Source organism: Neophocaena asiaeorientalis, unplaced genomic scaffold (assembly GCF_003031525.2).
Source record: "Neophocaena asiaeorientalis asiaeorientalis breed wild unplaced genomic scaffold, Neophocaena_asiaeorientalis_V1.1 scaffold504, whole genome shotgun sequence".
In the NCBI taxonomy this organism is placed as follows: domain Eukaryota; kingdom Metazoa; phylum Chordata; class Mammalia; order Artiodactyla; family Phocoenidae; genus Neophocaena; species Neophocaena asiaeorientalis.
In genome coordinates this window covers 610,340-623,978 of record NW_020174438.1, presented here as the reverse complement: position 1 = coordinate 623,978, position 13,639 = coordinate 610,340, and the positions used below count along the sequence as shown (strand labels likewise).

General features: G+C 39.3%; 1 protein-coding gene across 2 annotated transcripts; it reads right to left on the bottom strand.

Annotated features, from left to right (window-relative positions):
• Positions 1 to 210: 210 nt before the first annotated feature.
• On the bottom strand, positions 211 to 12,873 carry PSMA1 (proteasome 20S subunit alpha 1). Of its 2 annotated transcripts, none has more exons than XM_024757083.1 (10): positions 12,743 to 12,873; positions 11,388 to 11,432; positions 10,837 to 10,938; positions 10,613 to 10,716; positions 8,423 to 8,511; positions 7,729 to 7,799; positions 7,481 to 7,610; positions 6,213 to 6,292; positions 1,877 to 1,987; positions 211 to 574 (listed from the first exon to the last, which is right to left on the bottom strand). In XM_024757083.1, exons 1-10 carry the CDS (start codon positions 12,743 to 12,745, stop codon positions 518 to 520), a joined length of 792 nt encoding a protein of 263 aa, XP_024612851.1. In that variant the 5' UTR covers positions 12,746 to 12,873; the 3' UTR covers positions 211 to 517. The 2 variants fall into 2 exon arrangements, with proteins under 2 accessions (XP_024612851.1, XP_024612852.1); XM_024757084.1 differs by lacking the exon at positions 12,743 to 12,873 and adding an exon at positions 12,319 to 12,496.
• Positions 12,874 to 13,639: the final 766 nt, after the last annotated feature.

Here is a 13,639-nt window from a genome sequence, read left to right as displayed (position 1 = left end):
AAATCTCCATGGATTCTCATGCAGCCAGTCCATACACTGGGGCATTAGTATAAGGCTGTTATAGATAAGAGGTAATATTTTTCCTGTCACTAAAAATAAGGCAATTTAATTTGGCAAACATGGTGACCACACATGATGATGACACAGCTGTAATCTCAAGACTACTATTTAGAGTTGAAGCTGCTTAAAAAGCAAAACACCAATACATCAGCAGGTGAAACAATTTTATTTCACAGTTGTCTTTAAAACCACAAAGACAATATGTTCTTCATATAAAAACGTCAGTTCAGATAACTATACTTTCTAGAAAATGATTATAGAGACGCTCTTAAAGAAAATGCACCCCATTATATGGTTTTGGTGAAGTTGCTTGGAAAAAACTCACATCTGGACTGATTCCTAAAACATACCATTCCACCATTCTGCATCTTTTGGTTCAAAGTATAGGTTATTGTCATCAATACGTGTTCCTGCATTCTTACATGTATGATAATACATATATAGACTGGTTTATCATTTAATGTTCCATTGGTTCATCAGCCTTTTCTGCAGGTTCATCAGCAGGTTGAGTAGGCTTAAGAGAGGAAGAAAAAAGAAAATATGTAAAAAGAACACTTGACCAATATATATTTTTAATCATAAACATTGCGTTATAAAAAAAATTTATGAGAAAAGGAGTTAGCAGACATTTTGGATACTCAATTTTGGTTCACTGTCCTATTAAAATTTCTGAACAAAGGGTTTTAAAAAAATAGATACAATTTTACAGTTCTGAAAACCTAAGCATCACTGAACAATTCCAGCGTTTCATCGTAATTTGTCTTGATCAAGAATAAAGGCTTTCCTTTTATTATCACTACTAGCCTTAAAATACTGGCACATTTTAGACATTCTTTTACTCTTTAGCACTGATGAACACAGCAAAAATATTTTCAAACAAAGCAGTTGTATGGTACTCCACTGCACTCTTCCCAACAGTGCTGGTTCTTACCAATAGCAGTTAAATAATGCAAATCTTGCTCCTCCAAATACCAACATGTTAAAAAAAATTCATGCTGTAGAAGAAATTCATGACTGTTTTTTTTTTTCAACTACACAGCAATCAAAAAAGCATCTACAAAAGCAAATGTGTACTCTAAACATTCAACAAAAAAAGGCTAGTATTTAACCTGAGATTCACCAATACTTCTTGATCCTTTTCTCAATATTTGTGAAGAGCCAACTTAGTTTCCCAAGCTGGTCCCCAATGAATTTTCTCTCAGTCCCCACTCTGGTAGGATCTTGGCTGGCCCTATGACTTGTTTTAACCAACAGAATGTACAGAAGTGATGCTGTGCCAGCCCTGGGCCTCAGCCTTAAGAATGCCTGGCAGCTTGCACTTCTCAGTTTTTGAACTTTTGCAACCTCTGAGCTGCTACCCTGCTAGAGATACTCTGGTGAAGGAGAGGCCCTGAGACTACGTGGACAGAGGCCCAGCGATCCTAGCAGAGGTCCCAGCCATCTAGCTGTCCCTCTAAGATACCTAGCAAGTATGAGTAAAGAAGACACGTGAGTAAAGCCATCTTGGATGTTCCAGCCCCACTCCCTCAACTGACTGGAACATTTGAGAGACCCCAAATGAGATGAGCAGAAGAACTATCTAGCTGAGCCCATCAACCCACAGAAGTGAGAAACTGCAATAGGTAACCAAATCACCCTTTTTGTGTTTTATGGAGATCACTGACCCCTCAGTATTTTACTTTAGTCAGTTCTTAGTTTTCCCACTGCCACATGAATTATGAGCCTATCTCAATAATTAAAGACAAAAGTGGTAGATTTACACAGTCATGGTAGGAACAATAGAACTGAAGTCTCTTGCTTATAATTAGTTATATACCTGTGTCTTTCTCTGTGGTCTTTCTTCAAGACCTTCCAGGAATGGAGACACATCATCATCATCATAAATCGTAAACTCCAAGTCTTTACCAACAATTCCAATGGAAACATTCTGAGGGGAAAAAAAAAAGGTAAAAATTAAAACTCAAGAGAATTTAGGTTGGAAAAACGCTTATGATAAAATGTTGCATGGAAAAAAGCAGAGTAAAAATTTATATAGCACTTGAATGAGACTTAAAAAATACTTGGGGAAAAAAGGAAGAAGAAAACTAGTAAACTTTTGTAATTTACAGATTTAATATTCACTTTTTAAAAAATTATTTATTTATTTGGCTGCGCCAGGTCTCAGTTGCGACATGTGGGATTTAGTTCCCTGACCAGGGATTGAACCCAGGCCCCCTGCATTGGGAGCACGGAGTCTTAACTGCTGAACCACCAGGGAAGTCCCTAATATTCACTTTTGATAATCATGAATAATTCCAAAGGTCTATGTCACCTAGAAATTTGCAACTTTGTTCATAATGGGAATGCAAAGACCAGTGTGAGGGAACAAACCGCTTTGCTAGGAAGTAACCCTAACTTCTAAGAAATAATCTAATTTGTTTCATGTGTAAGTTAAGACATGATAGTTCTTAGGGAAATAAATTTTGGGTTCTAAAGTGTTGAATTTAGGGGATTGGAACTATGTTCTACGTGGAAAAATTAAAAAGCAATTCTTAAAGTGTTCAGTGAACCAGTGCAAAAGAGCTCCCGTAAGATTAAAATTTCAGCAAAAACTTGAGGTATTAAGGATATATAGGGCATTCTCTATGATTTAGTAAAAATGTGAAATCAGGAAGCCAGAGCAACCTTTTCCAAGTTGTAAATGTCAACAGTCAACTGTATACCCAAATTTTAAAAGACAGTCATCTTGGAGTGATGGCATTATAGGTATTTTAAACAAATTTTTAAAATTTAATGTACTTTCCTAATTTTTTTGAAAGAATATTATTTTCATAATAGAAAAAAGTGTTTAAAAAGATTATGCAGGCTATAAAGTCTTCATAGACATATTAAATATTAATTATCCATTCATTATAACAAAATGGATTTTATAATATGCTGACTGATCTCACTTTAGTTAATGATCATTAACCTCAAGGAGGCCTTTAGTGGTTGTTGTATTATACGGGTCCCTAGATCATTCAATCTCCCCTTCCCTGGACAACTCTTTCTAATATTCTCCATTCTCCTTCCAGCTTAAAACCTTGCTCCTATTTCACTGAGAAAACAGAAGCAATCAGAAGAGAATGTTCACAAGCTCCCACAGTATCCACTCTTTCCTGTATCTATGTCCCTAGATTCTCTCCCTTCCTGTTACTGGGAATGAATAGCCCAATTTCCTCTCTAAGGCCTACCTTTCCACCTGTGTGCTATTCAAGGTAATTGGTCTAGCAGTTTTTCTCATTTTTATCTTATATAAATGTTTTTCTTGATACTGGATTATTCTTATACCCATGCAGCAAACCTGCTGTAACCTCTCCTATCTTAAAAAACCAAAACAACAAAAAACCCTTTTTTCACTACATTCTCTTCCAGCCACCACCCTATTTCTCTGGACCCACAACAGAAAATCTCTTCCAAAGAGCTGTCTCCAATTTCTCTCCTCTTATTTTCTCCTGACTCCTTTCCTATCAGGCTTCTACCCCACCGTTCCATTAAGATTGTCTAGTCAAGTCCCAGAGACATCACTGCTAATCTAATGGTTAATTCTCAGTCCACATCTTCCATGGTCTATTGGCAATTTTTCACTCTCTTCTCTTTGAAAGACAGTCGGCCCCTCTATCTGTGGGTTCTGCATCCTCAGATTCAACCAACCATGGATCAAAAATATTCAGGGGGGGCTTCTCTGGTGGCGCAGTGGTTGAGAGTCCGCCTGCCGATGCAGGGGTCCAGGAAGATCCCACATGCTGCGGAGTGGCTGGACACGGGAGCCATGGCCGCTGAGCCTGCGCGTTCAGAGCCTGTGCTCTGCGACGGGAGAGGCCACAACAGTGAGAGGCCCACGTACCGAAAAAAAAAAAAAAATATTCAGGGGGGGCTTCTCTGGTGGCGCAGTGGTTGAGAGTCCGCCTGCCGATGCAGGGGTCCAGGAAGATCCCACATGCCGCGGAACTGCTAGGCCCGTGAGCCATGGCCGCTGAGTCTGCGCATCCAGAGCCTGTGCTCCACAATGGGAGAGGCCACAACAGTGAGAGGCCCGTGTACCGCAAAAAAAAGGAAAAAAAAAAAAAAAGAAAAACAAAAAATATTCGGGAAAAAAAAAATTCCAGAAAGCTCCGAAAAGCAAAACTTGAATTTGCTATGCACTGGCAACTGTTTACATAGCGTTTACATTGCAATTACAACTATTTACATGCCATTTACATTGTATTAGGTATTGTAAGTAATCTACAGATGATTTCAAGTATACAGGAGGATGTGCGTAGGTTAAGATGCAAATACTATGCTGTTTTATATAAGCGACTTGAGCATCCGCAGATTTTGTATCCAAGGGCGGGGGTCTGGAACAAATCCCTCCCCAGATTCCAAGGGATGACTGCAGTTTCTTCATTTGCTTTTAAGGATGCCTCATTTTCCAAGTTTTCCTCCGACCTTCTTCGTCACCTTTCTCAGTCCTTTTTGCTGATTCCTACTCACCTCCCAACCTCTAAAGGGTAGAGTGCCCTTAACCAAGTCTTCAAACCTCTTGTCTAACTATTCGATTCTTTTAGAAATCTAATCCAGGCCAGTCTCTAAATGCCATTTCTACACAAAGACTCCAACATTTGTAACTCTAGGATAGACCATTCTCCACCAAACTCTAGGGGGTGAACATCTGATATCTGTTTATTCTTTATCACCAAATGGACAAACAAGAGGCATTTCAAATCCTGTTAAGTCCTAAATTAACCGCCTGATCTTCCTCCACAACCTTACCCCAAAACCTGTTCTCTAACTGTCTTATCCATCTCAGTAAATCATAAATCTCTCCTTCCTCTCATCGGGCCAAAAACCTGATTTATTTTTTTTGCGGTATGCAGGCCTCTCACTGCTGTGGTCTCTCCCACTGCAGAGCACAGGCTCCGGACGCGCAGGCTCAGCAGCCATGGCTCACAGGCCCAGCCGCTCCGCGGCATGGGGGATCTTCCCGGACCGGGGCATGAACCTGCGTCCCCTGCGTTGGCAGGCGGACTCTCAACCACTGCGCCACCAGGGAAGCCCCTGATTTATTTTTTTAAGCTCACACCCCACAACCAATTTGTTAGCAAACCTTTTTGGTTCTAATTTCAAAACATAAGCAAAACTGAACTACTTCTCATCATCTCCAACTCTTATGACTCTGCTCTAATCCACCACAATCTCTCACCTGAATTACTATAACAACCTTGAAACTATTTCCACCCATGTCCCCACTACAATCTGTTCTCAGAACGGCAACCAGAGTGACTCTTTTAAAACCTAAATCAAGCCATGGTATTCCTCTGTTCAAACTCTTAACAGCCCACTGGGAGTAAAATCCAAAGCATCTACAATGGTTTATAGGACATACGCAATCTGGCCTCCATTACCTCTCTGACTTCATTCCTTCTCTTCCTCTTGATCACTGACTCTGACACTACCGGCCTCCTTGCTTCGAACACTAGGGACATTCTGGACTCAAGGCCTTTGTAATTATACTCCCTGGAAGAATACTGATCTAGACATCTGCATAGCTCACTCACTCACCTCCTTTAGATCTTTCCCTCAAATTTCACTTTCTCAGTGAGGCCATCCCTGACCACTCTATTTTAAATTATACCCACCACACCTCCTTCTTACACCCTATTGGTCACTCTTACTCCCCTTAACCTGTTTTATTTTTTCTATAGCATTTATCACCTTCTAATATCCTATATAATTTACTTGTGGGTATACTGTCTCTCTTCCCCCACTTGGATGTATGTCCCCAAAATGCCAAGATGTTTGTTATGTTTACTATATATTCTCAACACCTACTGCCTACATGTGGTAAGTGCTCAATGTACATATTTGTTCACTGAATTAAAAATATGATGATATTCCTACTTCTTGAAGAAATGAAGAATATTGTACCTCAGACATACTGCTTTTATTGCTTTATACCAAAAAGAAATGTTTAAAAATCATTTCAAAATCAGTCCCTTTTAGTGAACATCTTAAAGTGAGAGAATGAGCCAAGGCAACCAACTCGCAAATTGAAGAACTGTAAGTACACAAACTTCTCTATTACTTACATTTATGTGATAAATGATTAAACCGTAATGTTAGTATCTACAATTGGGAAATGTGATATTTACCTTTGTAGTTAGGTCCTGTTCTGCAGGAAGTGTCTCCCGTAAGGCACGCAGACCATGCTTAACCAGTTCATTCAAATTGCCTAAAATATAATAGATTAACAATTATTTCTTAATTCCATTTTCATGCTAGGCTTCTTTTATTTGTCAGCCCTATAGTCTGAAATCATGGTTTTTGTCACATACTAAATACATCATAATACAAAAACCCAAAAGTCTAAAGTTTGGCCATATAATCTTTTAATAATCTATTATTAGATTGCTATTATTTTATTTAATGAGAGGATAATTGATTTTTGTTACTGAATTTACCCTTTTCTTATGCTATATGTTAAATCAAAATCCTGATTCACAAATGATACAGCTCAAAGTTTCATATAATGTATTCTGTGGAATGCTCACCACTGTATTTGCTCTTTATAAAAGGAGCCTCCAACTCCTTGTATGTGGCCAGTACAACTATCCTTGTGTAGTTTTGGCCCTGATGCCAAAATTACACAAGGATACCACAAGAAAGTAAAACTACAGATTAATATCCCTTATGAACATATACACAAAAAACCTCAACAAAATACCAGCAAACTGAATCCAGCAACATTTATGTTTAATAAACATTATATATATATATATAAAATTTATATTATACACTATGACCAAGAGGGATTTATCCCAGGAATGCAAAGTTGGTTTAATGTTCAAAAGCAATGCAATACATCACAATAGAATACAGGGGGAAAAAAAACAGATGATTACCCCAATAGATGCATAAAAAGCATGTGTTAAAATCCAAGAGCCTTGCATAAGCAAACTACTCAAAAACCTGCCCTATCACCACACCTTACATCTTTTACCTTTCTTTCCCACAGTTACACTGACTTCTTATTTATTTATGGACTACTTAATGCAGAATGTCTGTGTGGCTAAAAATAAGAATCTCAGAAAACTAAAAGTTGTAAACAGAACTTACAACTGGTAGCTAGTACAGTAGCTCTCAACTCTGGCTGGGGCACACTTACTTCAGACCAACTGAATCAAGAATCTTCAAGGTCAGGGACACATATTTATATTTTGAAAAAGTTCTACTGATGATTCAAATTACTGTGGTAGCCAGAGAAAGTAAAAGCTAGTATGTGTGACAGAAATAATATACACTTCATGGGTTTAATCTTTTTTAATATTCTTTCTGTAAAGCAGATACTTTTCTTCATTTAGAATACTATATTTATTCACTACATAAAGACTGGAGGGGACAAGAAAAAAAAATCACTTACACTCCATAAACTCTGACATATGTCTCTCCAAGTAAGTACGAGCTGACTGAGAACGGGCTCCAATGGACATAGCCCTGCAGTCAAAATAGTTAGCAGATGGACACGTTTGGAAAATGTGAGGGCCCATATCCTACAAAGAGAAGAAAAATACACTACATAATTCTTCACTTTGATTGAGCTAAAAATTAGAAAACTTCTAGTCAGTTTTTAAAAAATCATTAAAATATAACAATACTCTGCGAACTTACATCATAACCAGCAATAAGCAGCCCAACACCATATGGTCTCCGGCCATATCTTTGTGTTGGTATCTGAGTTTCTTAAACTAGTTAAAGAACCTGTTCTAACAAGGTATAAAGTACTATCTTTATTTTCAAATTAAACATTATTAACAAAGAACTCTGGTTTCTTAACTGCTGCATAATCCACCACAAGAAGAAGAAAATAAAAGAGAAATATTTATTTGGCTTATTATAAAAAAATGTTTGGCTATCCACCAAATCCAAAGTGAGTGCTACCAAAATGACTTTCTCTGATGTAAAGAATCTCATTCATTTTGGATATAAGGGGCAAGGATTTTTTGGGAACATCTAGAACCACCAATAAAAAATTTTAAATCTCCTCTAAAAATGATGCTTAGTTTTTCTGAAATTTGGCTTATCTGTATCTGGAAAATATTAATTGCTTATCTATAAGGGCTGATAAAAGAGCAGCCCAATTTCTTATTTAGACCCATTCTTCCATGGTAAAACTTCCTACAACTCTCCTTCTAAAAATTTTAAACATTCCGCTATTGAAAAGTGACTAACCTTAAAGTTTTCACAATCTTACCCATGTTATATATTATCATATTCCTAATAAGTAACATAAGGATAAAGTATCAAAACCCTTTAAAGTCCACATCCATAAATGCTAAAATAAATGCATAAATAAAAAGGATACTGCTTCCAATTAGAGATACAAGACGAGACACAGGAAGAGGTCTGTCAAATACAAATCTGGAATCCAAACACTCCTGGCGCATAAAATTACTAAAAAAGAAACAAGAAAAATTAGTAATTTCAAATCACAGAGAGTTATTCTAAATAATTTCATTTCTTTTTGCTTTCTTCTAGACATTTACATGAATTACATCCATACAAGGGAACCACAAAGACATGGCCACAAGGATGCATTTTTATACCAACTCTTCCTTCTAAATTTTAAATGACTAACCTTAAAGTTTTCACAATCTTACTATGTTTATGACTAAAATGTTCCTTAGTTCTAGATAACCTTTGTCTCAGAGCACTTTATAGAATAGAGAAGAAAAGGCTGAGCAAGAGAAAAAGAGCAATGTCTCTTCTCTTACCCTTCCCACTGTCAACAAGACAGTGCTTTTTTCTTGAAAGCTAATGAAAATTTTCCCAATAGAACAAATACAAGAAATAGAATCCATAGTATGGCACTGTTAACATGTCCTGCCAACGTTACTTCTATCCATAAGCAGCACTCTAGAGGAGATACCAGACACTAGACTGTTGAGTCTCACTCTTAAACCTGACAAGATTCAAGCAAGTATAACACAGGGGAAAAGGAAATTCATGCCTAACTATTAAAGCCAAGAGAATAAACAAGAAATGGATATGTACTTTTCTTTCATGCTGCTTTGTCTAGTTTATGTGTATGTCACATCTGATGATCAAATGTTGGCTGCAGGAACCAAGCTACTTGTTCTCTACTTTCATTTAAGTCCATTTCCCAGGGCTGTCTAAAACCCGATATGGCAGGTACTAATCACATGTGACTAGTGAGCACTGAAAAAGTGGCTAGTCTGAATTGAGATGTACCATAAGTACAAAATATACATGAAATTTCAAAGACTTAGTACAAAAAAACAACGTAAAACATCTCATTAATAAAGTTTTTATACTGATTACCTGTGACACGACAATATTTTGGACAGATTGGGTTAAATAAAATGTTTGACGGCACAACATATATTACATTTTCAACAGCTAAAAGAAACCATCACTAATAATGCCGTCACTATACTGCTGACCTAAGAGAGCAGGGGGGTTTGCCAGATAACTTAAAATTTTTTTTTTTTTTTTTTTTTTTTGCAGTATGCGGGCCTCTCACTGTTGTGGCCTCTCCCGTTGCGGAGCACAGGCTCCGGACGCGCAGGCCCAGCGGCCATGGCTCACGGTCCTAGCCGCTCCGCGGCATGTGGGATCTTCCTGGAACGGGGCACGAACCCATGTCCCCTGCATCGGCAGGCGGACTCTCAACCACTGCGCCACCAGGGAAGCCCCAAAATTTTTAAACATTATTATTTTCCTTAGTGTTTATATTCCTTCTTTCCTAATTAAATCACAGACTTAAGAGATTACTTTTGGCTAACTACCTCCCACCTCCCAACACACACAACAAAAGTCACTGAGTTAAGTGTTCTACATGTTAGGCTATTTATCAGTAACCTTAGAAAAAACACTAAAAAAATTTGAGAGTTTAAGTGACTAGATCAATATCAGACTAAGTGCTAAAAGTGGGGACTAAAGACTGTGTGATTCCAAAGCCCCACCTCTGAATACTGAATGAATGAATACTAGAATACTAGAAATAATCTTTATCTCCTCTGGTCTCTCACAGAAATATACCAGTTACTCTCCACTTTCTACCTTGTATTACAGATATTCTACTAGATTTTAAGTTCCTAGAAGATGAGATTTATGTCTGATTCACTTTTGTATACCCTGCAGTACCCAGTATTGAGCTTTGCAAAAAATAAATGTCAAATGAATACTGATGTGTTAAAGAAAGCAAGGGTAGTTCAGCTGATCCTTAGAAACCTGAAAAAAGTGTCAAGCTCTTCTCAGACCTGATATCAAACAATATATACTGAGTTATCAAGTAAGACATTATTCAATGACTTCTCAAAAGCGTTAATATTAATATGATTAATTCTATTAATACTGCAGTGATCAAGAAATGGAATACTTAGTAACTGACTCCAAATCCATTAAGGTATTCATGATCTTAACTTATAAGCACTCTGGCAGACAACTTCTTAAAATATCTGCATCTTTTCTAGAAATGTAATCAATTATGAATCAAAGGGATGTTTCTTTTGTTTTCCACGATCATACTCACCATAACAATCTAGCATCAGCAGTAAGTCCCGCAATTGAGATACCAATATGGTTATCAACATGGAGAATTTTTTTCTGATGAGCTGCAAGTTCTGACTGTGCTCTCTAAATAGAGACGTTATTTAAGACAGAAAAACAAGTTTACAATTTTATTATCTATACAGTGAAAGTTACATTTGACAGTTGTTTTCTAAAGGAAGAAGATATATTTACTGCTTTACTTACCTTCAACGCAACCAACACTGCATGGGTTTTTGATTTAAGACCAACTGTGGCTGAACCTTGTTTGACAGCTTCCATTGCATATTCAATTTGATGAATCCTGCCCTAAAACAAAAAAACCCCCAACATACCTTAGAGTCATCTTACAAGACCCTCTTATATATTTAAAATTAGAGATCCCCAAAATCAGGTGAACATAGTTAAACTAGGAAACTTGGGACTTCCCTGATGGTCCAGTGGGTAAAACTCCAATGCAGGGGGCCCGGGTTCGATCCCTGGTCGGGGAACTAGATGCTTCATGCGTGCTGCAACTAAGAGTGTGCATCCCACGACTAAAAAGATCCTGCATGCCGCAACTAGGACCCAGCTCAGCCAAAATAAATAAATAACAAACAAACAAACAAAAAACTAGGAAACTTACTTTTATGATACATTTAGGTTTCAGAAAAGTCTAAAGTGATATTCCATTTTCTCACTGCCCACAATCCCATAAGTTTCTAAACACATTGCAGCCACCAAAAACCACTTCATAGAAATAGCATAAAACATTTTACCTGAGGGCTCCAAACAGTGACATCATTGTCATACTGGTTGCGAAACTGAAAGTAAATGAAAAAAGACTTATTAACACGAGAACATTACAAATCCCAAATCTTAACAAGATCTATCATTAAAAAATGTTCTTCCATCTGTTTTCATCTAACATTAACAAAAGACTGTTATTGCAACCTCATTGGAAGATTACTACTGTACTCAGCTGCAAACCAGTTTTACATTTACAAGGAGCTAGTTGGGTAGGGGAGAGCAAATCTAGATGGGACTTATCCTCCCAACCTATCTTCCAATTCTAACACTGTCCATAGCACCCACTTTAGGTTCAGTCAATTACTAAAGTTCCTATGTGTCCACTTTCCTTCCTATCTTTGCTTATGCTCTTCCCTTACACCGGACCTTAATAAATGGTCAAAAGCATTACTTTTCCCTAAACTAGCTCAAATGTCTACCTCCTAAAGTCTTCTCCATCTTTCCTCCCCAAATCCCAAAACATACTCCCACCAGTTCTTTATCTTCACGTCCCTTTCTACTTTATATTACGATTAGGGACATGTCTGATTTATCTTTGAACCTTCACTGTGCTTAAAACAGTGCCTTTGAAACATTCATACTGAATGAATGAACACAATGTCCCCAGGAAGTTAGAAGCGGACACAAATAGCCACAGCGACAGACCCATTACTGCTTTAAGGACGGTATTAAAACAAGTCCACCAGCACAGTACTTGGGAGACTAATCGTGGTGGTGAGCAAGCTGAAGGCTGGAATGGCAGACATAGGTCTGCAAGCCCTGAGCCCTATATTGTAACCCTGATTCCATCACTTCTATCAGCTTCGGTTCACTCATTTGTAAAACTAGGTGACTGGACAAAGTGACTGAAAAGGGCCTTTTCTGATCGAGCTCTGAGGGAGAGATTACAGAGGGACCCACCTGGAAAATGAACGCGGTCCAGGAACCCAAACCCTGGGGTCAAGTCCGCACTTGGCAGTACAGGCAGATCTCAAGTCCCCATTTTCCCTTTCTCCCACACAGAGCACTAGGGGCCTCTCTGGACCGCTCGGAATCTACTCGACTGAAGGAAACTGAGGGGCGAACTCGTCTAGTAGTCCGAGGAGGTTCTGTTCAAGGCCCGGTGGAAAGCGAAACAAACCCCGGAAAAAGGCCACACCAACTACCGACCTCCCCTCTCCCGGCCAGGCCGGAGATGCTGAATCACTGCCTGAACCCTCCACTCGGCTAAGGTTCCCACGGCCCGTGGCCTCGGGCCGCTCTAAGGATGACAGGCGAGGCGGCTCGCCAACCCCAGCCAGCGGACCTCTGCCCAAACCCAGCCTGAGCTCGGACTCCAACTCACCATGGTTCCGGCGCGAGGCTGGCTTCGGCCTCCTGAAAACCCGCTGACCGAGCAGCGCTGCCTAAACTTCCGCTAGGCGATCTACAGAGAAGTCTGCGGGACTTTGAAGGCGGTGGCGCAGGGTAGAGCAGTCTATTCCAGAGATGTCGATAGGCTTCCCTCGCTCCCCCGCCCTCAAAGCTCTCAGCCAGCTCGGGAGTGGGCGGGGCCTGGGAAGCAGGAGGAACTGAGATAGGCGGGAAACCCCGGGACAGGTGTCCCCGCGGGAGCTAAGAGCTGCTAGGCGGCCACTACCAAGTCGCCCTTCTTGGGTCCTCAGTGAAGTTACCTGTGTGTTGCAGATGCCCGCCAGTTTCTCACCGACCAGGCCAGATGCACCTGAGACTCCGGGTGAGCGAGTGTGCGGCTCAACCGCTCCTTCAGCTTCCACAGAGATGTGGGGTGTTGTGTAGTGTGAGAAGAACGAGACTGCAAGAAAGGCCACAAATAATGGTTCGTTTCTCTGTGTGAACCATACTCTTCCTCGAGTATCTTGTTTGTAGACATGTTTTTCTTTCTACTTTGGAATCCTTTTCCCTACTCCTTGGAGAACTCATCTTTAAAGGCTTTGTTGTCATTTATCACTCTTTAACGTCATTACTGGTTCCCTCCGCCCGAGAGACTTTGAACTCTTCGAGGGCACTAATGTCTTTCTGTGCCCTCAGAATCAAGCACGATGCCTGAAAGATTAGGCTACTAAGGAAAAAGGTGGACATTTTCTTACAAGACACGTATTTTATCCTTTGTGAGCAATCTTTTAGTAAATCCCCAAATGAAATAGTTGAGGACAGCTCTGCAATAAGCTGCCAACCTAACATTTACCGACTGCCAATGATGACTTATTTTCTTTATAAAGAA

Coding starts and splice junctions, on each gene's coding strand:
- PSMA1 (XM_024757083.1), bottom strand. Junction 10,717..10,836: donor CAGTGTTGGTTGCGTTGAAG/GTAAGTAAAGCA, acceptor GTCTCTATTTAG/AGAGCACAGTCAGAACTTGC. Junction 6,293..7,480: donor TATGTCAGAGTTTATGGAGT/GTAAGTGATTTT, acceptor ATTATATTTTAG/GCAATTTGAATGAACTGGTT.